This window comes from Drosophila ananassae, chromosome 3L (genome assembly GCF_017639315.1).
Source record: "Drosophila ananassae strain 14024-0371.13 chromosome 3L, ASM1763931v2, whole genome shotgun sequence".
NCBI classification, from domain to species: Eukaryota; Metazoa; Arthropoda; class Insecta; order Diptera; family Drosophilidae; genus Drosophila; species Drosophila ananassae.
The window spans coordinates 6587023-6613772 of record NC_057929.1 but is presented as its reverse complement, the minus strand read 5'-3'; the positions used below and the strand labels follow the sequence as shown (position 1 = coordinate 6613772).

Sequence of the window (26750 nt, the reverse complement as noted above, 5' to 3'; positions counted from 1 at the left end):
GTCATAATAATTAGCCGGCACGTAATTATTTAATGGGTAAGATTATCGTAGAATTTATAAGAGGTGAATAACGTATTTGAATATTTGAATTCTATACTCACCATAGCAATATACTCCCCCCCTACTTGATAATTTTCCAACACTGGTCTAACCTGCCGTTGGTATTACTAGCCCTTCAACTTATGGTCATACTAATTGCAGCAAAAAAACAAAAAACAATGCAGACGCACACGCGAGAGTAAAATGGGTAAGTTTGACAGAAAAAATGCAGATAATCGGCGAAAAAGTATCCTGTTATCAGGCCCACAAATGCGGCTAGGAAGTGTCAAGTGAAAAATCGAGGAAAATCAACCGGAAACTGGTTTTCTTCTGCAACGTAGTTTCGTTGTGCGATTGTGTGTGCCTGGGTGTGTGTGTGTGAGTGTGTGTGCGTGTATGTATTGGCCGATCGATTTTATTTTGCATATTCAAGGACAAGCGTAGTCCTGCGGGAAAGTACACACGGTGCTGCTCTCAAGCGGTGCTCCCAAATGGAGCGGCACCCAAAATCACTGCTGCACCCTCGATACCGTTAGTTTTCCGGCCATCCGGCGATGAGTCAAATCGCAAAATCCCCAGATCCCGGGACCCGGGTGCGGGCCTTTATCAGCCCCGCAATCTGTTTGCCTGCATTTGTTGCTCATCCAATCCCATCCCCGCCAGGCGTAGCAGCAGAAGCAGCAGCCCCTACGCCTGCACCTCCGTCTTGTGTCGCAACTCCCCCGAGGGGACAAACAATGGCCCCTGGATGTTGGTTGAATGACAAATGCGGGCGCAGCAGAAGCATCAACAGCACGGCAATAAGAGGAATTCTGTGTCAATGTGCTCACGTACAGGCACACCGCTAGCCAGGAGAATAGTCCTACGCCTCGGTCTCTTTGTTTTTATTATTAATCAACTGGCTAATCGCTGGAATTGTAAACATTTGCCGATTTGCCGACATTCCAATTGGCTCTGGTTTCTCTTAAACAAACAATTGTCCGAAAAGCAAACAATTTTTTTTTTGTACTTTCTGGGTCTCAACTAACAGAAATAATCAGCTTAAATGTGATAACTTTTATAAACAATAAAATATGATTAGTAATTAACTCGGAAAGTTCTATTAACTCCACCGCAGTTGTGGAACTTTTACGTATTCAAGAGCCGCTGCGATAAAGGAGATGTGTGTTTTTTAAATAATTTTCGGGGGTAGAATGAATGGAATCGAATTGGAAGATCTCGGGGGGCAGTGCGTTGGCGGATCGATCGTTAAGGAAGTTATTTATTGCCTAGTGCTAGGGTATTCCCCCCTTTTTAGCTCTCCGGCCGCTCTCCGGCAATGGAAACATCAAAGATAAGGGCCCTGGGATTTGTTGCCTTTGGTGTTGTGTGGTCGTTTATCGTTTATGTACCCGAAGATCTTAATGTGTTTATTTTTATATATTCTCTTCCCTCTCCAGAGTGTCCACAAATTGATTTATACGAATTCCTCACTGAGTCCGAGCTGCAGCAGTACTACAATGCCGTCAAGTGAGTGACCCAGAAAGCGGAAGCGACTCCCACACAACCCAACTAACCACTGAACTCTTGCCCCCTCTTCTTTTTGCCCCACCTGCCACACTTTTCTCTAATTTCCCCCCACATGCCGTATGCCGTATGCCGCATGCCCACAGAAATGAATTGAAAATAACGAACGCGGCCCAGTTCAAATATGCGGCGGATGAGGATTTGCGTTTTATTGGGCTCTCGCGACCGGAAATCCGGAGGCTGCGCAAGTTCTACGAGAAGCACTTCCCCCACAGCTACCTCAGCAAGATCAAGCGTCTGCTGCAGGCGCCCGCCACGATAGTGAAGCGCGAGGAGACCCCAGGCGCTGCCCAAGTGTCCCAAGATGGTAGTACCGTCGCCAGCTCCTCGATGGCAGCCAAAAACGGAGCCAGTTCTCCGGGCAAGGTGCCCAACAACAAGCACATCATCCCGGCGGACTCGATAAGCGTCAACAAGCAGCTGGGCACCGGGGAGTTCGGTATTGTGCAGCAGGGCGTCTGGACCAATGGCAGCGAAAGGGTGAGTCTGTAAACGATCCTCTTGAGCTTTCAATGCAATCACCACTAATTGCCTCCGATAATTTTCAGATCCAAGTGGCCATTAAATGCCTGTGCCGAGAGCGGATGCAATCGAATCCGATGGAGTTCCTCAAGGAGGCGGCCATTATGCATTCCATCGAGCACGAGAACATCGTCAGACTTTACGGCGTTGTCCTGGCCACGGACTCCCTGATGCTGGTCACCGAACTGGCCCATCTCCGGTCGCTGCTCGAGTGCCTCAAGGACTCCGGTCTGCGGGTCAGTTTTCTCACCATACCCACGCTCTGCGAGTTTGCTCTGCAGATATGCAATGGCATGCGCTATCTGGAGCAGAAGCGCCTGATCCATCGGGATCTGGCTGCCAGGAATATTCTCGTATTCAGCAAGGACAAGGTCAAGATATCGGACTTTGGACTGTCGCGCGCCCTGGGCGTGGGCAAGGACTACTACAAGACTAATTTCAATGTGAACCTAAAGCTGCCGATCGCCTGGTGTGCCCCCGAGTGCATCAACTACCTGCGCTTCACCAACGCCTCGGATGTGTGGGCCTACGGTGTCTGCCTGTGGGAGATGTTCTCGTACGGCTTCCAGCCGTGGGCCGCGCTCACTGGTCTGCAGATTCTGGAAGCCATTGACTCGCCCAACTATCAGCGACTAGAGCAGCCCGACTGCTGTCCGAGTGAGTACTATACGCTGATGATGAAGTGCTGGCAGGACGATGCCGCCAAGCGTCCGCGGTTCGGTGAGATTTACGAACAGCTGCCAGACATGAAGCCGGAGCAGCTGAAGGCGGTGGTCAACTGTGCGGAGCCGAAGAAGGACCATCTGTTGTATCGCCAGGGTGACATCATCACCGTTCTGGACAGGAATACAGGAACGCCCTTCTGGAAGGGAGTGCTGAGCACCGGAAAAACGGGATACTTCAACCCCTCGAACACTGTGGCCTTCCTGGAGGGCCTACCGAGCTCTAGCCGGGACTCCTTTAGCCGCGCAAGCGATCACCGGATCAGCAAGCGCAAACTGCGTACGGAGATGATTTCCAAGCCGCAGAACGACTTCAAGCATACCGGCCATGTGGGCATCGACGGAGCCACTTTCGGTGACATCGCTTTCCTGGGCAGTTCGCAAAATGTAAGTAGCTTACTTCTCCTGGTTTTGAGCTCCTATTGATTGTATTATTCCTCCCTGCAGTACAATCACGTTCCCAAGCAAATCGTAACGCCCTACAAGCCTTCGGAGGATATTGAACAGACACCTCTTCTGCTGCCCCCGACGCCAACCAGCCCGGATTCATTGCAGACGGCCAGCGGATACTTCCCGGAGGGTGCCAGCAGCACCACCTCCATGAACCCCACATTCATTCCATCCGCTGAGCACACGCCCAAGCTGATAGCCACCAATGGACAGAGCTCCTTTGATTTCGCCACCGGAACTGGATCTACCAATCCGTTTTTCCTCAACCGCAGCGACGACGAGCAGTTGGAGTTTGCTCTGCAGAACAACAACTATGGTGGGGACGGCAAGAGCCTTAATTCTGGCGAAGCGGGCTGGCGTCCCAACTCTCGGACTGTGGGCGATGACCTGCACGAGTACCACGAGATTTCGGACGACGAGATGGCGGCCGATAAGCTGGACTTTGGACCATCTCTTCTGGACGAGATCAACTCAATGTTTGGATCGATTAGCGGAGCGTCGGGCAGCCAGCCCAAATCACCAGGTTTCGACCATGTCAACAGCAAAAACGAGTTTGCGGAGATGTCCGCCAAACTGGGCCAGAAGAGCGGGGACACGAATGGAAACAAGCATGGGCACGGGTTGCTGCCAACCTTGTCGAAGAAAAAGACATCAGGAACGGTGAAACCCATTTCCGTTAAGGACGAGAAGATTCTCAACCATGCCATCGAAATTGCCAACGAGATAAGCTCCAGGTAAGTTGAGACTTTAGGGGTAATGACACAAGCTTGCCCATAATTTTCATTTCTTGGCCCATATCTTGGCCAATTCCCACCCGATCTTTGAGCGGAATACCTTAAACGTTTTGTAGTTCAATTCCTCGTCAATCTGCATCAACACCTGGAAACAAAATTTTCGATCCGTATTTTTCAAAATTTTCTGATGTGAAATCCAGGATTTCCATTTTGGCCCCAATCCAAGCCCATATTTTGGCCAATTTTTACCCGATCCTTGTAAAATCTTTTTATCGTAGATTATGGCGCAGGATTTGTGGCACTGCCAAAACTTTGTAGGACTCTTGATTCACTCTATAATTTATAATTGTAAATAATTAGATTAATAATATTATAATTACATTATAATTCCGTTTCAGATCTATGATCGACCTGGTTTCTGATCAAACGCCTGCTACCCACAGTCCCAAGCGCAAATTCAGCTTTCGATTTCCGCATTTAAGCAATAGTGCTGACAAGTCTGGATCCCTTGGAGGTGGAGGAGCCTCCGGATCTGCCCTGACACCCACCCACGGCAATGCCTCGCCCTTTTCCAAAAAGAAGAACTTCACCGAGGAGCTGCAGAGCATTCCGGATATACAGGTGAGAAGTAGGAGGGTTTTAAATAGGACTAGTATTCCACTAGAGCTAGACCATAAAGATCCTGATGATTGCGACCTGACACACGATCTAATCTCCGAGTTTTGTCTACACTCTGCTCTTTCTACTCCCCCACATATCATTGCCCGTTTCATTTCCCCTTTTGGTTTGTGTTTGGCATTTTGTTTTGGTTGTTTTCTCGTTTGCTCCTCTACATTACCAATCCGTGTAGCGTTTCCGCTCCCTGAGCGAGATCAAGAACAGCACGGATCTGCGAGTGCCCATCTTCGACAAGGAGAGCTCCGACTTTCTGTTCGAGAAGTCGCGCGAAATCCTAAGCAGGCCTCTGAACCTGGAACGGGAGGAGAGTCAGAAAACCAAAAGCATCGACGACAACATCATGGACATTGAGAACACTCTGAAGGCGCTCAACCTGGACTTTATGCACACCTACACGGAGCTGGACAAGAGCGACTCCAACGACACCATCCTCAACGATCAGCTGCCGCAGCTGATGAGTCTGGACGATGGGATCAGCAGTGCCACGGGCAGTTTGAAGTCCGCGGTCTACAGTTACAGCAACGGAGTGCAGACCATGTTCGATTTCAATGCGGCCACCAGTCATTTGGACAAACACCTCCAGTATATGCACAACCAGGCCCAGCTGACAGCTGCAGCCTCGGCATCGGCGGATCCCAAGCCGCTGGAGGACAAGCGTTCTAGTACGCCGGACACGGGCTTCGCCTCGCGGGACACCAATATCTCACTGTCGCGCCGGAGCAGCCAGAAGTCCAGCTACAGTCCACAAGAGAGCTTCCATTTCCCGCTGAAGGGCGAGGCTCTGTTCAGCGCTCCACCCGTGGTTATGTCCGGTGGATACACCAGTCTCAAGGATGAGCTCGGCTACGAGAGATTCGGCAACGGGGCCACCAAGCAGATGCTGGCCAGTGCCTCGCCGATCAAGTCGGGCACTTCCGGCTCCATGTACTTGGGCTCCAAGGGATATCGCCAGCGATCGACCTCCTTCAACGAGACCTTCCACCCGATTTCGCCCGTGCTGTCGGAGCCGCCACAGCGGGAGCGGGGAGTTATCCAGCGACAGGTGCGACTGGAGCATCAGCCACCACTGCCACGTCGCTCTGCGTCCTACAAGCCCCGCTCGATCAGGGCCCGCACCCTCAGGCGGCTAAGTTATAATCCCATGACCCTGGACTCCAGCTCCTCCAGCGGCGAGGAGCCGGTGAAACCAAGTCTTGCCCGCTCCGAGTGTGACATCCGGACTAGGGTGACGAACAGCTCGAATACTTCTCTGGGCAGACGGCGCAGGGCGGGACTGAATCGTCAGGTTCAGTCGGCCTGTCACGACGAACGCGAGGCCATCATCTCCCCTCGCCAGATTTACGGCTCCAACTCGAGCATCAAGTCCGCACCACACTACAATCTTGGCCAGCGACGCAGCTTCCATCGGGGCGGCGCTGGGATGGGAGTCGGTGGCTACGAGCACTTCCAGTACGAGGATCGCATCTACGACTTTGGAGGCCGTGGTCCGGGCAATAACTACAATGTAGGACATGCCAGCTATCTGAGCTCCGGGCAGAAAACGAATTACATTCTCAATGGCTCGGAGTTGCCAGGATCAGGGTCGGGATCCTCCTCGGCTGCCTCTTCGGCCGTGCAGGCCACCTACAGGCCCGGAGCAGGAGCCGGCCTGCAACGACCAATGAGCGGAGGTGCTGCTCTGCACGAGTTCGACATCAGTCGGCTGACCGGAAAGAGTCCCACATCCAGTCACTTTGTGGGCAGTTCGCCGGAGGAACTGAAGCAGCGCCAGCTCTCGGCAGGATCGCTGCTGACCAAGCCGCAGCGACCCACGGAGTTCCATTGGCCGGAGAAGATCCACGCCTCGGCGGTGAAGCAGCACGAGATGCACTGGCGACAGATGCAACATCAACATCAGCAGCACTCCGCCACCACGATCATAGGCATCACGGGAGCGGGTAGTGTTGCAGCAGTGGCGGGGGTGAGGAGGTCCAGCGACAGCTCCTCCTCGTCGAGCACGGAGAGCGGCGATGAGTTCCAGTTCCGACGCGAGTTTGTGGCCCCGCGGATCCCGCCCAGCCCGGCTCCATAACTAAGGAAAATGCTGAAATACGTTCTCAATTTACTGTTCGGCAATGTGTTGTCGGATTAAGCGGCGGCCATGGAGGAGTGACTAGGAATTGGATGCGGAACGACTTGGAGGCTCCTCGCGGAGCTGGGCGGTGCTGTGTTTGTGCCAGTGTCTGTGTTTGTGTGTGCGAGTGTGTGTTAGGAAGGGTTGAGGGAGATGGATGGCGAGGATGGCGGGTCGAAGAGTAAATTGTAGAAGTATTTACAGCGAATAGGATATATATTTTTTGTATTTGCATTTTTTGGTAACGAGATGAGAGTGTGCCTTATAGGAAAACACCGAAGACCTCTCAGAACAGATAATAATGATGTGCCTGCTCCGGCAGCACAGCTTCCAACCCATTGAATCATCTCCAGCCCCACAGCTCCATCGCATCATCAATCATCAGCTCAAAGTCCCTCTGAATAGCTCTCTAGAATCTGCATAGATCTCTTTTTCAAAAACGATCTCTAAAAATACTCAACTCCGTAGACTAATAACCAGCAATAGAATCTTCAAATTTTCACCACAAAATCTAATATAATCTTTAGAGATATAGAACAAAATAATGAATGGCTTCCAAATGGAATAGAAAAAGTTCAACAAATTTTTTTTGTATTAAAAACAAGATCCCAACAAGAGCAAGAGCACACAGTTAATTATTGGGGGGATCCAACTAGACAGGGTAGCGTATTACCTATTGCCGGAGAGAGTGCTCCAACTTTTAGGCTCCACGGCGGTAGTTTTAAGTCACACACAGACACGGTGAAACAACATCAACCAGACAGACATACACACACCCAATATAAACTACACACACACACAACTGTTGACAATCCTCAGAACTTGTCCACACATCAGATCGGAAGACATCCGTCGGATCAGGAATCCCGAACATATGCAAACGGATTATGTGCCATATCCTGACGCGTGCATTTTTTAAGAAACCAAAAAAGTTAAAGTGAAACTAGGAATTAAAAGTAAAAACTCACAAAGGAGATAAACCCGATAACCGATTTAAACGATAACAAAACCAAAAGAAGCATTTAAGCTATCGAACCCTAGAAGTATCTATAAGATTGGAGGCGATCGAGTCGAGTACTGGCCTAAACTAACCAAAAAAACGAGTAAAAATTACTTCAATTGAACATTTTTGATAACCTCACTAAGAATATATATTATATGGAATACTTACTAAAAGATTTTCACATTCTATGCATTTATGAATAAACTCGAATTGAAAATATGATATACAGATTATATATACACCTACTTAAACCTAATTCTAAATCGAAATCGAAATCAACCTAAATATATTTATACAAACTATGGAGTAATGTAAGCATTACGATGATATTCTAAACTATGCGTTCGAAGCGTTTCAACCCAGAGAACATAAAACTAAACGAAAACCAAAATTTACTCGAGATTATACACAAAAAGAAGCCCCTATATTAATGAACAAAAAACGAACCTAAACCTAAACTTAATACCTAAAAATTAATTCTTAACTAAAGTAATTAAAAACCAGAGAAGAGTTTGCATTCCAAGAACCAAACATGTTAATTGGTAATCAAAAAAAAACAAAGAAAATGTTGTGCATATTTAAAGGGATTTAATAAAGGAAAACTAATTCTGAATTTCAATTTTGGGAGTTATTTTTATTCCTAAAACAATGTATAACTTTATCTTAAAACCATTTACCTTAGACCCTTAGTTATTTTTCTTTGCCATCATTTTCATTTTTGTTATCATTTCGTTCCCCTTCCCCGACAGTCGCTGATAGGAAAGGAGGGACTCGAGGCCTACAACAGCCTCATCGAGAGGAAGACCCTACTGGACATCGGACCAAGTCCGGCTGCCACTCTGCTTCGCCATCTGGACACGGATGAGTTCGACCTGCAGAGTCTGCACCAGTCGCAGCGACCAATGACCCTGCCCACCCGAGGAGCTGCCCAGAGAGTGCGCAAGGCGGAGTTTTCGGCCACTTTGGGGCGCCACCACGACGACACCGTCAACGCCAACGCCAACTCGCCATCCCTGGAGGCTTGCGAGAGTCCCAGCTACATGGTTCACGGCAGTTACAAGTTCCCCGAGCCGGAGAAGCAACCGGAACAGCCACCGGAGCCGGAGTCGTCGAATCCCATTCCCTTGCCTCCACGAGAGGGCAAGAAGCAGGTGAAGACCAGCACCAAGCGGCACGTGCGAAAGTATCCACTGATTATTCCGGCCAACGGGGTGCAGCGAACCCTCAGCAAGCTGGCGGACTTTGGCGATGATTCCGGAAAAACCACCGACGTATCCACCAGCTCCCCAACCCAGCAGCTTCAGAAAAGTCGCTCCATCGAGGTGGTAGCGGCTGTCCGGCCCAGCAGCATGAGGCGCCCGGTGCGTCCGTCCGATCGGGAGTACGAGAACATGCCGTCTGTGGGTGGAGAACCCAGTCACACCTACCAGAATCTGGACAAGCTCACCCCGGCCGACGCAGCTGGTCTCACGGACACCGCTTCACTGCAGTTTGAATCCATCCTGGAGTCGGATTCCAGTAAGGAGGGGATCCTGCAATCGCCCGACGTCACAGATGGCTTCTACAACTTCTCCATCCAGAAGGAGCACTACAACAAGAGCAAGGAGGCGGATCAGATACCCGACGACGAGCTGCGCAACTTGGACATTGAAAGCAGCCGGAAGACAGCCACACCGGTCAGCACCTGCAGTGCCGTGGAGTCCGAGGACACCCAGCCTCCGGCAGAAGTGGCTCCGGATGCGGCAAGTCGACGGTACTCCAGTGCCGATAACGAGCTGTCGGGGAATGCGCTGTTCAAAAAGGTCCGAGCGTCCGTTAACATGGCCATGAGTAGGAACTCCATTGGAGGTGAGACCAGCTTAGTTAGCCAGCCAGTAGGAGGGGCTTCCGCCAAGCCCCAGACCGAAGCTGAGTACTTTGCAGCCACAGCAGCGCGGCTGGCGGACTCCAACTCGGTGAGCTGCGAGGATCTCTTGGAGTTCTCCGACAAGAAGCCCAAGGGATGCGAACGCGGCGTCGACTCGGATGAAGTACGCATCATGGTGAAAGTACTGGGCAAGGATGTGAGTATACTGATTCTAAGAAATGTAAGTAAAGGACTAACCAGCTCCTTCTTCCACAGAGCACTCCGACTCGCTGCCTGGGAGCCCTGGAGTTCATCAACTGGGACGTCCACAAGTCCATCAAGTTGATCAAGCTGCAGAATCTGGTCAGCGAGGCGAATCTCAGTCTGGCCGACTCCTTTGCGGCACTGCAGCAGCACGAATGGGATCTGCACACGACGGCCCACAAACTCAATGGCCTTAAACTTTAATACTCCCCCGCGAACCCGAAACCCCAAACCGTTTGTATTTCGTATCTTAAGTCACCTGTCACCTGGAAATTTCGTTCCGAACGACCGACGTTGCCTTAACCTCATAACTATCGTTTCAAAACACATACACTAAGCGAAAAATCGTTAGCTCTAAGGACTAATTTGTAACTCAATCCTATGCAATCACTGCTCCTCATTCGGATCGATCGAATCTCAGCATGTACTTATCGAAGCATGCTGGCCCGCCAGCCAGTTACCAGCATCAAAATACACATTTATACGCATTTACGGATATTTTCAATAAATTATAAACAATTTTATAAAATCGAACTCTGCCATGCTTTAAATTACACGATTATTTATTTAAAATATTCCCTAATTGTTAGTACCTAGATCGCTAATTACATAAATATTGTACACAATGAACCGGAACAGTAGTGGTAACAACACAAAACACTCAGTGGATAGTGGATATTAGACAGCTTTCCGACGACCCCGCGCTCTATCCGCTGACCCGGAAAGGGATGTGGAGGCGACGGCGGCCCGGGTCACCCGCTTGGGAGTGGACACCTGGAGCTGGCCGCCACTGAGATTCATCTCGAGCGACATCCGCTTCCGGGTCATGCACATTGTGTTGATTCTTTGGGCTCGGGCCGCATTCCGGGTGGTCACTTTCGGAGAAGCCTTGGGAGTGCTGCTGCTGGGCATGGTTCTCACAGAACCTAAATTCGTGTTGACTGGCTGCTTGGATTTGGATCTTGGCTTAGGCACGGGCGGCTGTGATTGTTCCTCGGTTTCCGCCTCACTGTCCGACTCCGACTCTGACTCCGTTGCGGGTGCCTTGGAGCGGCTGGGCGGGACTCGGTTCTCCTTTACCGATGAGGTGCTGTCCGTTGGACTGTTCGTGTTGTCGACCAATCCCTGTCGGCGAGAGCTCCTTTCGTCCAGGCGCTGTTGCTTGCGCAGGGGGGAGTTGCGAGGAGAGGAGGTTGGCGACCCAGTGGCCTGGAAGGATCGAGACTGGTGATCGCTACTCGTTCGCCGGAGTATTCTTTTCCGGCCATTCCTCATGGGCGTCTCCAGATGCAGAACTTTCCGCTAATGAGAACAAAATCAAACGAAACAAAAAAAAATGGCGTTTAAAACAAATGACAGAGAAAACCCAAAGGATGCGGGAGGATCTAAGCTAGTGCATCATTACAAATAAAAGACTTAAAGGAAACAACGTATTGGATTTCAGTTTTGGAAACATTGTTGATTGTTAATGTAGATTGCAACTTTAAGCTTAAACTAAACAAAGTGTGCTTGTCCTTTTCAATGAGTTGGATTTGTTGGTGCTTGAATCCTTTTGGAGAGTAATCTACAGCTGCAAGCGCATGCGCAAATTACTCACTTTGCTGGGGGCGGTTGCAGTTGTCAGGGAAGTGGATGCTCCCTGGCCTTTCCGGTTTCGCAGCGTTCGCAGTCGCACGTGGCTGGCATTCGGAGCATTGGTTGCATTCGGAGAGGCAGCGGCTGGCGAAGCGTCAATCACCTCCGAATCGTTCGACTTTAAATGAAAAAAAGTTAATTTCCATGATATTTTTAGAGTATTATTATAACTTCTTACCTCTTCTGCTCTTACAGGACTCTCAGGTACTACTTCGGCTTCTGAGTCTTGACTCTCCAGAGTCTTTTCGGGTGTCTTCGAGGACCTGGCCATGGCCCTCTCCAGACGCCGCTGCATTTGCGGCCGGCGGAGGTTCCTCTTGGACGTCTGCACCGCCTGCGCTTCTGGAGTCTTCTCCTTTTCGGCCTCTGCTTCGGACTCTTTTTCAGGATCTGGGGTCTGCGGTCCCAAAATAGCCTCCACCTCCGAGTGGCTGGCGGCCAAGGAGCGTCGCAGATAACGTATTCCAACAATGTTATCTTGGCCAAAGGTGGTAATGATGGGCTCAGCGGCGGGCGTTGTGGTTTCGGCAGCTGCTAGTGCTGCTGGTGTGGCTTCCTTGGCTGTTTCCTCGCTCTCTTGCGTCGTTGAGTCCTTATTGGAGTTTGTCAGGGTTGCTTCGGTTGAAGATTCTTCGAGATTGGGATCAGCTGGTGCTGCTGCAGCTGAAGCTGGGGTAGGAGCCGGAGCCGGAGCCACAGATTCAGATTGTAAAGTGGTAACCGTTGCCGTGTCGCATTCGTCATCACTCTCGCCGTCCTCCGGATTCTTGCGGGCAGGCGGATTAAAGCTACCATTGACCATGAGCTTGAAGTTCTCAAAGTTCTTGGTCATTCGTGGCTCCAAATCGTTCTAAAAGGATAAAGCTTAAATGTAAACAGAAGTTCTCCAGGACAATGGATTAAGAACACTTACTGCGATCAGCTTATCCGCCATCTCGAGCATTTCACTCTTAATATCCGGTCCGTTGAACACATTCACCTTCAGATTGGTCAGTTCTTTGGACAGAAGACGGCACATCTCTTTCCGCTCCGTGAAGTAGTTGTTTATGTAGTGGAGGAAGCTCAGCGCAATCTTATTGTGGATATTCGTCTGCGGGGAACTCGATTCCTGCAGTGTCAGGTCGATGAAGAACTTGGTTACATGGTCCGGCTGGACACTATTCAGTGGCGAGTCGAAGCTGCAGTTCATGATCAGCCATAAGGTGTTAAGCAGGCAAGGCTGCAGTAGGTTCTGTTGCTTGCGGGCCACCAGCTGCTCAAAGAACATGCCCAGCACCTGGCTGATGATAGGCTCCGTATTCGGGTTGAAGTAGCGCTTTAGAAGCAGTTCAAGAACTTCCGGACGATCGTCCAGGTGCCCGCGGAGCACCAGCCGGCAGAGGCCTCTCGCTATGGCCACACCCACGCCCTTGTTCTGCACCCTCTCCATGTAGTGGCACATGACAACAATAATATCGGTGGTCTGTTCGTTTGTTTGGGATGTGCTTCCATCGTCGTCGTCATCGTAGAGGTCTATGTTGTACAGCTGGCGCCGCTTGGACTTGGACAAGTGGCTGGTATTGCCGCCGGCGTTCCCCTGGTTGAACTCGCTGAAGTAGTCCAAGCCATGGTGGTCCAACATTTCCAGCATGCAGTTGGCCGCCGTCTCGCACAGTCGCACCACATTGTTGTTGCAGAACTGCTCCACCACAACCTCGAAGACCTCCTTGGCGTAGGCCTCGTAAAACATGCTGTAGCTCGTTCCGCACTTGATGGCCCACTCGAAGATGTCCACTTCGGTGGAGTGCAAGTAGCGGCAGATGAAGTCCTTGTACAGCTTGCAGATGCTCGGAGTGAGGGTGGTGACATGCGGAGAGGCCACCATGTAATACGAAACGTATAGTCCCTTCAGGACGCGCTCCTGTTTGGAGAGCTTGGGACGGGCTGGCATTTCAAGGCCGCCATGCCGCTCAAGCAGTGGACGTATCAGCTCCGTGTAGTCCTCCGTGGCGATCGCCTTCTCTTCGGTTACCGTCTGAGCTCGGATGTACTCTTTCTGACGCACGAATGTGTCCTCCTGTTCCTCCAGCTCCAGGATTCTAACCTTCAGAGCCGTAATCGTCATTTTGAGCGGCGTGTCCAAGTCGTCCAGCAACTTATTGATCAGATTTCGGTCGTGTACAAGCTCGTTCTGCTTGGTGTTGAGTTCGCACAGGTCGTAGATGATCTCAATGAAGAACTGCATCCTATCGTTCATGTCGGTCTCGAGCTGTTCCATACAGCGGACCAGCACTCCCACAATTTTGTGGTCCAGAAGACAGTCTTTCAGCAGCGTGTGGACCAGTTTTCGCAGATTCCCACGCCCAATTTCATCGCCCAGATCGTAGGACTGCAATATCTCCACCAAAGAGAGCAGCATGTTCTGGAATTCTACTTGGGCGAACTTGTCCATGTCGGGTTTTTGAAACTGGCAGAATCTGCAAAAAAAGAAGAATTAGAATTAGAAGAAGTTCAGGGAATAAAATGTCAAATCCAAGCCTTACTTTTCAACGTAAGTGCAGAAAACACTCAGTTCCGGCAACACTGGATCCGTTTCCTGCGGCACGGTTTCTAGATAGTCGCTAAGGCACTGCCAGTATAGGAGCATCTCCACGTTGAGAGCTTCGTGGGGAATGCAACGATGCAGTTCGCAGTCGTCGCTCAATGGAAGAAGGGAAACTAGCTGATCAACGTCCGTCTGCTCGAAGATAACCCGCAGCATCTGCTTGGCTACGCGGCGGAAGCGAAGCAGCTCCTCCTCATTGGAGTCCAGCTTTAGCGCAGCCGTCAAGTGGATGTAGTTCTGTTGGTACGACTCGATCCAGGCCTTTAGCATAAAGTTAATCACCGTTTTTCGCACGTTGGCCGAGCTCTCGTTCAGGCCCTGCTCCAAAAGGGTCAGCCGCTGCGCCACTTTGTAGGAGCGCACCGGATAGTTACACATGTTGAGGTAGGTGTGTCGACGCACCTTCTCGTCCACATCCCACAGACGCTGTAGAATATAGGGCACGGTAATGTAGTTCCGTCCCATGCACGTTATGATGCACTGGCGCACACTGGGCGACGGATCGGCGGACAGATGGTACACATAGGCACACACTACCGGATCGCTGGGGTTGTCCGGAATTTGGAGACGCTGCATGGCCAGCACGGCTTGTTTTCGCACACTTGGCGACACATCCTTAACGCGGTCCAGCATTACATCAAGAATTTCGTCGCACTGCGTGTCGTCCAGAGCGGCATTGGGCCCCAATACCTTCAGGATGAGATTCACGAAGTAGCACATGCGATAGCGGATGTACGGATTGCCGGACCAGGTCTGTTCGCAGGAAAAATGAAATTAGTGCCCCGAAAAGTAGGCTAGGTACAGTAGCTACTCACAGTGAGGAGCCAGTGGAAGGTCTCCGGCAGCAGTGGGTGTGTGAGCTCCGATGCGAAGCTGGAAACAAAGGCGGCGCAAAAGTTGAGAGCTCGGTTGGCGTTCTCGTTGTTCTCCTCCGCCTCGAGGACCGCTTTCAGAACATCAATGAAGGAGATTAGGAACGCATCATGTCCCATCTGAAAAGTCGAAGTCCGGTTATTCCCAATTGAGCGTATTGAGGAGGAGACGCCTCAATACTTACCTTTGTGTACAGTTGCTGCATCTCCTTCACGTATCTCTGGTGCATCGACTCCTTGTGCTCGGCATGTCGCATTAGCGCATACATGGCCTGCTGAGACCCATCTATGGCGGTCTGGTTGTGATCCTGGCCTGACACCTCATTTTCCTTTTCCGCGGCGGCAGCAACTTTCTTTGATTTCTTGGTAGGCGCCTGACGCTTCTTGGGCGCTGCTGGAGCTGCTGGCTCCGCCGTCTCTTTCTCCTTCGCCTTCCTGGTTGCCCGGGGCATTTTTGGGGGGATTTTTTTCAATGATCAATGCGATCAGGGCCCTAAATTCGATTTGTGTTTATCCGGATATGGTGTACAGCTATATTTTTTAACTAGCGTCGCGTTATTGCTCTTTCCTCTTTCCACCCCGTTCGCTTGTTAAATTCAAACACGCGTTAGGCAAATTTAGTACGTTGCCTGCGATCGATAACGATATCACCCGCTTGCTTATCGATTTGGCCGTTAAGATTTGAATTGATTTGAGGATCAACTGTTACTTTATTTTTATTTTATTTTCACTAATTAGCTTACAATTTTCAAGCATTAAATATCTTAGTATTATTTTTTTATTATTAATTTAGTATTTCAGCGTTTTGAGCTGATCATTGAAAAAGTGCAGTTAGCATTTTTTAAAAAGGGGTGGGTTTTGAAATCTCAGTACCTGGAGTACAGTCAACTGGCAATTAGAAAATATGTTTGTTTTAAAAGATAACTCTGCCTAGGGTTGAATCTCGGATTCGTTATCTTACTAAATATTTTCCTTATTTATAGTTTAAAACTATGGTAAATTTAGAGACACATGTACTGCTTCTATGCTAAGAAAGAATTATAATTTATAAACTGAAACCTTTCTTAAATTTAAAAATAGCAACTTTTGTAAAAGCAATAGTTGTCTATCAAACATGTTCATTTACTTCTAAGTCAAATTTATCTTTATCCGAAAAAAACCCACTAAGCGATCATGTCTCGTATTTCTAAACGGGTTTACGAGGCCCGATCCGCCTATCCGGATCGGACCAAGTCCGAGGAAAAATCCTTCACAGAGCTGAATGTGCCGATCAAGAAATTGGAAACGGCCCTCCTGCTGCTTAGCTCCGAGGAGGAGTGCGTCCTGCTCACTGTCTTCAGCCACATCACTGACTTTGCCCGCCGGCAGGATGTGAATGTCCTGGAGCTGAGGGCTCATCGCTTGCTGGAGCTGTTGCTCGAAAAAGAATTATTCATCAATGCTACGAACACGATGATCCGTAGGTTTGCCTTGTATCTTCTGACCGCTTTGCTGGACAACACGGAGATGGCCACCTACGAGCCGGAACAGGCCAGACAGATCCTCGAACTGGCCTGCAGATTTTATTTAAATGAGTCGGATGACTTCTGTATCGAGTACTTGACATATATTTTAAATGTGTGCCTGAGAGATCCCCAGATGGCGCACGATACTGTGGATGCCACGGAGTTCCTGGAGAAGTTTAAGCGGGTTTTTGTGAACTCTGAAAATCCAGATACGGTTTACAATTCCATCGAGGTCCTGCATAAACTGCTCTTGGTCCAAACCGCCGAGCAGATGTTGGAATTTACCACACAGCCGGACTTCCCCGTGGATCGGATCATATGCGAGGTGACCAACGAGTTTCCGGAGATTCGAAAGGCTGCTCTGAAAGCGTTGAAAACGCTTCTGACGGATACGGGAGATGACAGTGTATTCGAGTCACTGCAACGCTGCTTCTCTGTGTTGGATCAACTGGTGAAGGCCTTTTGCAATAATCCTCAGGGTACCGATGCCTCCGACCTGGTCGATGTCCTGGCAACGGCATTGCGTTCCGAGAAGATGACCAAGCTGTTCTTTGAGCAGAATCTGTTTGACTTGGTGGTGGAACAGGTGCGCACCCAGATGGATATCCTGCCGTTGGAACTGCGTTGTAGTCTCATCGCGATCTTTGCGGAAACGGCTCAGTACGAGCAATTCCTGGCAAGGATGCATAAGGCGGAGATCACTGAGATGTTCCTCCAATGTCTTATGCAAAATAAGCCGGCACCGGCGGCCTTCGTGATTCAGGGCCTTAGTCGTATGTCTCCTTATCCGGAGGCACTGCGTCGCATCGTTGCCGAATACGAAATGGGAGCAATCCGGAAACTGGTGTCCATTCTCCTCTCGCCCGAGGTGCCCATCAAGACGCGGGAACAGGCTGCAGATTTCGTGGCCCGTTTGTTGGTGGGCGCCTTCCGAGATACAGCTGCCGAACTAAAGGAACAGGACGTGGCTGTCGTACTCACCGCTGTCCTGGCTCAGGGCTTGCCTGCCCTGTCCATCGACTTGATTCTCTCGCTTCTGACCATTATAGAGACCTTGGCCCAGAACGAGGAGTATCGCACCCTTCTGGGTGATTACCGATCCCTGTCCGAACAACTGGCTCAGTTGCTGATGGTGAGTTTTGTTTTTAACTGAGGGATGTCCTTGAAGGTGATGCTCTTCCCTCAGCGCTCCTACGCTCACTCCATCCTGGTGAACAATATTTTCCGCTGCCTGTGCACTTTGATTGACGAGGAGCCAGTACGGGAGATCCTTCTGGACAACTTTATTGTCTCATCCATCAAGAGAGCCCTCAAATCGTTGTCCAATTTGGTCAAGACCGCAGTTACCAACTTTATCCTGCAAACCACTCGGTTTAATGAGTTTATTGATGCCTACATCGACAGGGGAATCCTGGAAGTGTAAGCTAGTCCTTTTTAGTATCCTTAGGCTTCCTTACTCTATATCCTGTTGATCACAGCCTGATGGAGTACCAGAAGCACGCCTTCTGCGTTTCCACTTGGGGTCCTGCCATCGAGAGCATTCTGTCCAAGTGCCCCACCATGAAGTTCTGCATCCGAAATTGTCTCACCTTCACTGACATTACAGCTGGCAAGGATTTCTATGTTTCCCGCAAGAAGTTTGAGGACTACCGCGCCTTCCAAGAGATCCTGCGCAGCGATTGCTCACCTTTGGATGCTGTCTTGGTGGTTAACTTCGATCGTCCTGTTGCAGATAGCAACGATGTGGTCGACGTCCCACTGCGATGTCTGAGTACAATCTCGGATGCTCCGGGTGATCAGGCCTGGCAATACTGCAAACGTCCTGGTGATCCCAACTTACCAGAGTATTTGGAGGCACTGAATCAGACAATGGGGGTAAGTATTCAGGTTTTTTAGACTCTTCTTTGGATATAGTTCTTTTCTGTTTAATCCCCTACCAGGTTCATGGTCTGGTGGAAAATCCGGAGCGTATTCGTCGCTCCATCGACTTTGAGAACGTGGCCAAGCGAAGCAAGCTGGTCGCCCAGGCGGTGGCCGCAGTGATGAACGAAAATCTCAAGATCCTTGACCTCAACTCCACGGAGGAGTGCTCTCGCCATGCAGTCCATTGCCATTTGCTGGATCTGCGCCATGTCTACCACACAAACTTTATTCCCATTGGAATGGTTCGCAGTGGCTGTCAGTTCGAGCGGGCGATCCTTTTCAAGGCCATGGCCGATCAGATCGGTCTGCCCTGCACCCTGCAGCGCAGTGTCGACGGCAGGATGCTGTACAACGAGGTGCCCCTGCCCCTGGAACAGGATCGTGATGTGCACTGCGACAAGAAGACTCTGAAGTTCATGCCCTGGCGCATGCTGAGGCCCACCCATGTGGTGGATCTAATGTACAATGTGGGTGATCTGTATCCCATGCAGAGTCGTCAAGCACTGCAGTATCTACGCCTCTACTGATGCCGATGAATCTATTATTCATAATATTCCGTTTTGGTTTTCAAAATTTAACTGTCCTTTTGTCCTTAAAAATACCAACTATAGATAGTTTCCTAAAAGATATTTGATTTTTTGATCAGAGATGTGATGCAAAATTAAGCGATTATATAAAAAATGTAATGAAGTCATTATTAAATGTTTTAAAAATTATAATGATAAGATTTAAAAAAATCCCAAAACAAATCTCATCGTTTTTTAATCCCAAAAATGTATCGAAAACCACTGCGCATGTCCTTGCTTTCTGGCTTCAGTTCTGACATTCGCATATCTGACAGATGCTCGTTGGGGCAGAGGTATGTGGGGCACGTAAACAAGAAATTGGGGCCGAGGAGCAGACTCCATTCCAACCACAGTAGATTAGCCAAAGAATCGGACGGATAGGTCAGCAGCAGGATGCTCCGGCCATTCTTTACGCTGCTCTACTTCCTGCTGACCAGTTCGTCCATTGTTTTCACGGCCTGCGTCAACAATGGTGAGTAGATGGAGTACGCCAGAGCTCTTCAGTCCGACCTTGGAGTGGAAAAATCAATATTGTTCTGTTCCAGTTACGGGTACCAGTTCGCCAGGACCAGGGCCGAGCACTTCGCTGACCAGCGGGCACATCCACCGCACCGCAGCGGCCATCGAGCGGGTGAACCGATTGTGGTGCTATGCTTGCCACACGATGAACGACGGGGAGGCGTGTGTGGATGTGGCAGTTCGCAATGACACGGCTCTGATGAAGAAGTGCCACGGCGAGGAGTTTATATGCATGGTAGGTATTGGGGAGTCCTGTATAATAAGAACCCTTCGATATAACCATTTTCCGTCCAGGTCAAGCGCTTTTCGTACACCACCAGCACCGAGAACTCCACCAGTTCGCCCAAGATGTGGTCCCTGGACCGTCGCTGTGCCGCCAACTGTGAGCCCGGCTGTATTATCATTGGCGAAAGGACCAAACTATATGCCTGTACATCCTGCTGCGAGGAGTCCTTCTGCAATACGGGACGAGGGGCTGCCTCGGGCATCTTCCATCGGGAGGATACGGGTATCGGAACACGACTCTTTTGGCTGGCTGCCCCCTTTCTGGTCAACATGTCCTTGGTCCTGTACAAACGGCATGCCGGCCATGTACTCCTCAAGCTGCAATAGTCCCCCAGGACTCACAACACTGAATTTATGGGCACTCAAGCTCCCGAAGAGGCTCACATCAATGCCAAACTCAATGCCAAATCCTAGTTAATTTTAGATCTAACGTATATCTTCTGTAATGTAGATAGAAGGATGTTACCGTGTGATAATAAAAACTGGTCTCGTCTTTTCTGAGAGCTCACACTCGACATGCTCGAATGTATATATATTTTTCATATTCTCAGCTCTCTGGAACCTTAAAAATATTAGATTATTCTTTAATTTACACATTTTTTGAGAAATAATATGTATACTTATGATTATAGAATTTGTCTCAATTTTGGTTTGCTTAAAATATAGATTTAAGATAAAACAACCTAGAATTGTTTCATTATTTTATTTTAATATAAATTAAATTAACTAGAAAGAGTCGTTATTTTATTTTTAAAAAGTAACGGGTAATAATTCCATATAAGGAATATATAAAAAACATAAATGAGACGTCATCCTTTATAATTTATATATTAGAACAATAAAAACTAAGAAATTGTTAAATATCATATGCATTTTTAATTTTACATGTTTTTGGATTAAATCTCTGAAGCTCGAGATTACTTTACTTATAGTTTGCACTTCAATTCATTTCAAAATAAATATTATTTTTAAGCTTCATTGGTTATCGAAACCAACAAATTCTTAAATTAAAACCAAAGGGAAAATATGGCTTCGACCTATTATTTTAATAGCATTAATAAGGGCTGCTATGTTATTCAATTATAAACAATTTCATCTTACTAGCTTATGGAATAAATCAAATTACCAAACATCCTGCCTAATTGGCGATCGAATGCAACATCTTCCTCAGCCGGGCTTATCCTTTTGTAAACTATATCCTTTTGTTGGGATAATAGAATAATTTAATCCCAACATTAGGGATTCGTGTTGAAACCTCCAGAGGCCGTGCGGCGTGTTCTATGTTAGATGCTGGGCAAACATGGGGGTCCTGCATGCATGCATTAAACCGTTCATTTGGTCCTGTGAATTGCATCTCGCATCCGTTTCCTCGTTCGGAGCTTCCTCTGTCTGCATCCGCATTAGGCTCGCAAATGTCCGGCGGTTGGGTGGGCCCTTCTGGGCAGACATGAATTATTTATTGGACAAGCAGGTCGTCGCCGCATCGGTGGAGGAGTATTCATAAGCAGAAGTGGGGGCCGGGGCGGATCCGGCAGACCGGGCAGCTCTTATCCGGCCTTGGATGGTCCGCCCATCCCGTCTAATGGAGTTGCCATTAAAAACAGATACTAACATGAGACATGCTGCATCCGTGTTTCTGTGCTTGGGCCTCTTGTTTGTTCTTCTTTTTGGTCCCGGAATGCACCACGCCCCCTCATTTGGGACACACACATATAATACACAAGGAGCTTCGTTAACGCCCTCGAATCCTACAGGATATGCAGTGGAAAAAAAATCTATAGACTATAGAAACAATAATATGGAAGACTGGAAAGATAATCCTTAAAACCTAATGAAAATGTTGAAATTTATCCATAGATTTTTGAACAGTGCACGTGGAAGTGTCCTGGCCCAGTTTGATGCCCCTGGAGGGACATTTTGCTGGGCCAAATTGCTGGCCTGGCTCTTGCAGATGAACTTCTGGCGCCTAGACTCCCTACATCTTGGCTAATAAAGCCGAGACAAATCTCTTCATTTCGGCTTAATTTTCTTAGCAAATTTACATAAATGACCGAGGGGAGAACGGTGGCCAGGATGTTGTGGATAGTCGGATAGGGTTCAGCCGTCTGGCCATCCATCATGGGTCTCGCCGTGGGTGTTGGTATGGGTGGCGGCGGATGGGGCTCTCCATCCCCATCCCGTTTCTCTTTAAGGAGTGAGGCGCCTTGCTTTTTGTTGCTTTGTGTGTGGCCTCCCTGTAGTCGGCGTTTATTTTTGCGGCTTTCATGTCGTAAATCTTCATCAGACGGCAAATTACGTGGTTTCCATCGTACCATGCTCCATGCTCCAGGTCTCCTCCTACGGCATCCTTTTGGCATTTCGGGGGCACTTTTCGAAATGTGGCGGAACGTATCCGGGCAAACAATAAAGTGACCGCAATGTGAAGCCCCAAACTCCTGTTTATGGACAGAAAGGACAGAGAAAAAAAAACAATAAGCGGTGACAAAAAGCCAAACAGGATGCGCATAAAAACAGCAACAACAATGGCCAACCGAGGCTCGCGAGGCTAGACAACAACAACAAATAATTGTAGCGGGCAAACAGGATGAGGCCCTGGCATTGACAACAGTTCCATTTATGAAAAATAATATCAGCGGCAATATGCAAAATTTATTATTATATTTGCGTTGAGCCGCAAAAATGCGACGGATTTCGAAGCCTCGAATCCAAAAAACTTTATGCGGCCATCATGAGTGAAAAGTGCTGAATAAAGGGAATTGGTTATACACTTTGCGGGTATATTTTACCACAATTCCACAATGTATCGAGAGTACTATAAATTCAATATAAATTCTTGTAAGCTATAATATGTATTTAACGATTTTGGGGGAAAAATATGGGCAACATGGCGTATGCTTGATATTTCGTATGAGTAATATTCTTAAATATAATATTTGTTACAAGACTTTGCTTAAGTATACATTTTTATTAATATTCCTGTTTTTTTAATAAAAGTAAAGAAAGAATAGTTTCACAGTGACTTCTCAAAATCACTGGCACTTGAAGTGTACCCCCCACGGATGTCGTGACTGTCGTGATTCCCCGCTGCCATTATTGCTATGTTCCCGTTATACATTCATTATTATGTATTGCCACTTTGGCATTGGCACAGTGTTCCGCCTTGTTTGCATTGTTTGCTTTGTGATTGCACCCGACACTGTGCCATCTCCTGGTCTGTCTCTCCTCTTCTCCTCGACAGTTCTTTATATTTATTTTATTTTATTTTATTTTATTTGATTCACCGCTTTACAGTTTCCCGTTTTTATTTGCCACCATTCTGTGCGCTCGTTAGCGATTTTTGTTGTTCTTTTGCTGATATTGTTATTGTTGTTGTTTTTGTTGTTGTTATTGTTATTGTTGCTGTTGCTGCCACTGATGCTGCTTTGTCGCGCCAAGTCCACAAAGAAATTTCAATTAAAATGCAACAATGCCGCACTCCATCATCGCGGCAAAAGCGACGCGCCAAGCTGACAAACCGCGACACATTCTCCCCCGGCTCCTCCGGCCATAGATCCTCCTCGTTGTGTCCGGATTCGTCCTGCTGGCACTCCTCCGATTTCCCTTCGAAATTTTTGGCATCCAACGCCAAGCTGCACGTCTCGCCAATGGCTGGCAAATGACTTTTCATTGCCCAAAACTTTTCAAAGGAGAGAGAGAGAGAGTTGCAAAGGATTCTTGGCAATATTTGCAATTCCATCATAATGAGATGAAGAAAATAAATTGAAAGCAAGTAGAGTTGCAATAATAATAACACTAAAATTTAAGGGAAGCTAAGAGACTTAAATATAAGTCCTTTCAGTTCCCTTCATTTACAGTTCCTCCTTATATTTTATTTTCCTTTAAAGCTCCAGCGGGTGATAAATCCTTGTCCCCTCATAACAGGATGCACATGCAGAACAGAACAGAGACGAAAAACATGGTACCTCGAGGAGGCATCTGGCCAGGCCAGGAGCAACAGACACTGACAAGAGAACCGAAGCCCCCTACTCTACTCCCATTGGCCTTGTAGTCCCTCCTTTCGCCTTCGACAAAAAAGAAACCCCACTTTCCGCTGGAGGAGAGCCCTTGCAACGACTGTGTAATTAAAACTTTGAGTAACAGCCACGAAAACTACAATTGACTGACTGCCTGACATCCTCGGGGCATTGTTGGGTTCGAAGGGGCGTGCGCCAAGGATTCGGGCGGTCTGAGTGGGTGAGTTGGCAGTGAGTGGGTGGTGACCTAAGCTGTCAGTTTGGCGCCACTTTGGGTGCGAAGAGTTTTCTTTTTTTTTTAATAAACTTTCACCAAGCTGCTGGCAGCAGCTCATCCCTTATTGGATTTGCAGCTTTCACTGTGTGAGCGATGTTGATGGAAGCAGAACGAAAGGCAAGCTATTGAATACACATAGAAAAATAAATAATAATTATAATAATATATATAATAAGATATATAGATATATATAAGATATATATAAAATAAGAAAATAATTAAGTTATATAGAAAACATACCTAAGAGAATCAAGCAGAAATTTAATTTATTTATTTGAGATTTAAATTTTGAGAAAAACTTTATAGTTTTCAATAATAAATTTTATAAAATGATCTACTCCTTTAGTTCACTTTTAAAACCTATAATCAACTCTTTTCTTCCAGTGTAGAATATCAAGCAATAGTGCAAAGTAAGAGAGTCCTTTTTTGTGCCATTAAAAGCTTGCTCTGCTTTTGCGATTTGCGTAAACGATTTTGATAGATTTTGATGGGATTTTGGTTTCGGTTTCGAGTTTTGAGAGCCCCCACTAAACTCCTAGGCTTAGTCCCTTTGCGCCCGACAGGATACTGGCTTTAATTCCTGTCATTTTCACCAGCTGCAGGACATGGAAACGCACTAAGCGCAAATTAGAGACAGGACTTGGGGGCTATTCTGTTGCCTTTTGTGAATAAAATTGATTTTTTCGTGTCCTTTCTTTTGTCAGCTTTACGGTAATTTGCACTCACACACATACACACATCCTCACAGACTCTGACACACACACATACACTTGAATGCACACACAAAATGTTGCTGTGTTCCCGTTTAATGCTTTACATGAATTTGCATATTAATCTTGGGTTTCTTTCTGCCCATCCCCTTTCTCAACTTTCTTTTCTCTGCCCTTTTCCGCCTTTCTTTCATCTGGCTGGCTTTGCTCCTCCGCCAGTCCTCCATCCTCCATCCTCCACCTCTTCCACCCTTCCAAAATTACATGGAACTACATATTTTGGTTTGTCACCTCGGCATTACGGCACGTAAAATGTAATCAGCTGTGTGTCCTGGTCCTGGTCTCTCTCTCTGTGTGTGTCTGTGAGGGCAAAGCTTTTGGGGGAATCCCCCTGAATCCTTCTCCCCTGACCCCCGGTAACCCCTTTGCGGACCCATCCCCCCCAACCGTATGCAAATGAAGGCTCCACGTTGCTGCCAGCTGCTCTCAAGGCGACTTAACGCCTGCTTAATGAACATAAATTAGTCAGGTGTCGCACCATGGTGTCCTTTCCCAAGCTCCTGGGGCTTTTCCAGGGTGGTGGACTATGGGGGCGTGGCACAGCATGCGTTTATATTTCAATTTTGTCGCTTGTAACTTCCGGTTCCCGCGGGATTTCAATTTTCCGAAAGTCTTTAATCAAGGTCGCCGCTTGACTCCCGTGACTCTGTTATCCTTGTGCGGTTGAGATTTATCCTTAAAGGATTTCAATTTAAATCCTTTTTGAAGTGCGAACTAAAATTCTATCCTACTAATCATTAAATAGAAATTGAATCCAAGAACTAAGTGGATCAGAGCTATCGATTTCGTGCCAATTAATATTTGAATGATGCAATTCATTTGCAGTGAATCGTGATTTTAATTGCACTGAGCGTCCCATCGACGGCAGTCTAATTGACGTTTTAATGGAGAGCCCGTCAAACACTCGGTCGGTGGAATAGTCGGTCGATGGAGAGCATTTTGACCCAGTTATGGCCCAGCAGCAGCCACTTTTATGGGAAACCCTTGTCTTCAATTACTGTTTGCTAATCATGGCCCTCGATTGCGCCATTACAGTTGACAGTGGGCATTAAGTACAGAACCACTATCCACTAGGCCAGCCATTAGAGCCAACTGCTGTTGGCCACAAACGGAGGTGGGGGGAGTAGGCTTCCTGGCTAGTCCCGCCGGGCACAAAAACTATCGAGCAATGTCCGTACCGGAGCCAGCTTCCGCCACTTCCGATTGTCTCCTCTGCGGCTGACGGGAAACAATCAATAGTGGGTAGCTTCCGCCGCAGTTTTTCCTTCCCGCCGGGATATGGAAATGGCAATGGCAAGTTTAAGGCTGAAAAGTAACAAAAAAAAGTAGCTGCAAGTCGTGGGTAATTTGTCAACCTTTGAACAATAACATCCATTATGGAAAGCTACATAATTTCCTTAAGACCATCCCCTCCGGAGGTCTCCAGCACACAAATGTAAGTAATGTGCTTTAATCAAAAGGAACAACAATGGTAAATCCATTAAGGGAGTACGTGCCGGGAGCTGGGAGCTTCAACTGGGGAGCAGTCTCCCCTTTTTATCCTAGCTATCCTTCCTCCATGCTCCCTGCCAGGAAGGGACTGACTTTTGGCCATGCTGAGCGCGTCGTTTGCAGGCTGATTTACAAATTTCTTTAATGGGGCGACAACAACATTTTTAATTAGCACCTGTCCTTCTGCTGTCGATGCTCCTGCCGACGCTAGGTTAGCCTGCCATTTGTCGATCCGGTAATCTCCATAAAACAGGAGGACACGCCGCAAGCTCCATGGAAATTAATTTCCCAGCCCTTTCAGCCCTGACTTCGTAATTTCCGTTTTCTTGGCTAAACCGCCCACGCACTTTGACAACTTTCAACGTAATGATGC

General features: G+C 48.1%; 4 protein-coding genes across 5 annotated transcripts; 3 read left to right on the top strand and 1 right to left on the bottom strand.

Annotated features, from left to right (window-relative positions):
- The first annotated feature begins 147 nt into the window (after positions 1–147).
- Positions 148–10471, top strand: LOC6494841 (activated Cdc42 kinase-like). 2 transcript variants are annotated; one of them, XM_032451075.1, is made up of 8 exons: positions 148–247; positions 1479–1548; positions 1692–2085; positions 2154–3236; positions 3297–4033; positions 4432–4654; positions 8577–9890; positions 9950–10471. In XM_032451075.1, exons 1-8 carry the CDS (start codon positions 244–246, stop codon positions 10139–10141), a joined length of 4017 nt encoding a protein of 1338 aa, XP_032306966.1. In that variant the 5' UTR covers positions 148–243; the 3' UTR covers positions 10142–10471. The 2 variants fall into 2 exon arrangements, with proteins under 2 accessions (XP_032306966.1, XP_032306965.1); XM_032451074.2 differs by lacking the exons at positions 8577–9890; positions 9950–10471 and adding an exon at positions 4884–8446.
- Positions 10457–15675, bottom strand: LOC6495781 (condensin complex subunit 3). The gene is made up of 7 exons (XM_001959529.4): positions 15214–15675; positions 14972–15148; positions 14095–14909; positions 12486–14028; positions 11751–12422; positions 11535–11690; positions 10457–11239 (listed from the first exon to the last, which is right to left on the bottom strand). The coding sequence occupies exons 1-7, from the start codon at positions 15478–15480 to the stop codon at positions 10616–10618; spliced, it is 4254 nt and encodes a 1417-aa protein (XP_001959565.1). The 5' UTR covers positions 15481–15675; the 3' UTR covers positions 10457–10615.
- Positions 15676–16125: 450 nt separating this feature from the next.
- On the top strand, positions 16126–19150 carry LOC6494842. The gene is made up of 4 exons (XM_001959528.4): positions 16126–17665; positions 17720–17952; positions 18012–18408; positions 18474–19150. The coding sequence occupies exons 1-4, from the start codon at positions 16202–16204 to the stop codon at positions 18981–18983; spliced, it is 2604 nt and encodes an 867-aa protein (XP_001959564.1). The 5' UTR covers positions 16126–16201; the 3' UTR covers positions 18984–19150.
- A 116-nt stretch (positions 19151–19266) lies between these two features.
- LOC6494846 lies at positions 19267–20341 on the top strand. The gene is made up of 3 exons (XM_001959527.4): positions 19267–19494; positions 19568–19776; positions 19836–20341. The coding sequence occupies exons 1-3, from the start codon at positions 19416–19418 to the stop codon at positions 20151–20153; spliced, it is 606 nt and encodes a 201-aa protein (XP_001959563.1). The 5' UTR covers positions 19267–19415; the 3' UTR covers positions 20154–20341.
- Positions 20342–26750: the final 6409 nt, after the last annotated feature.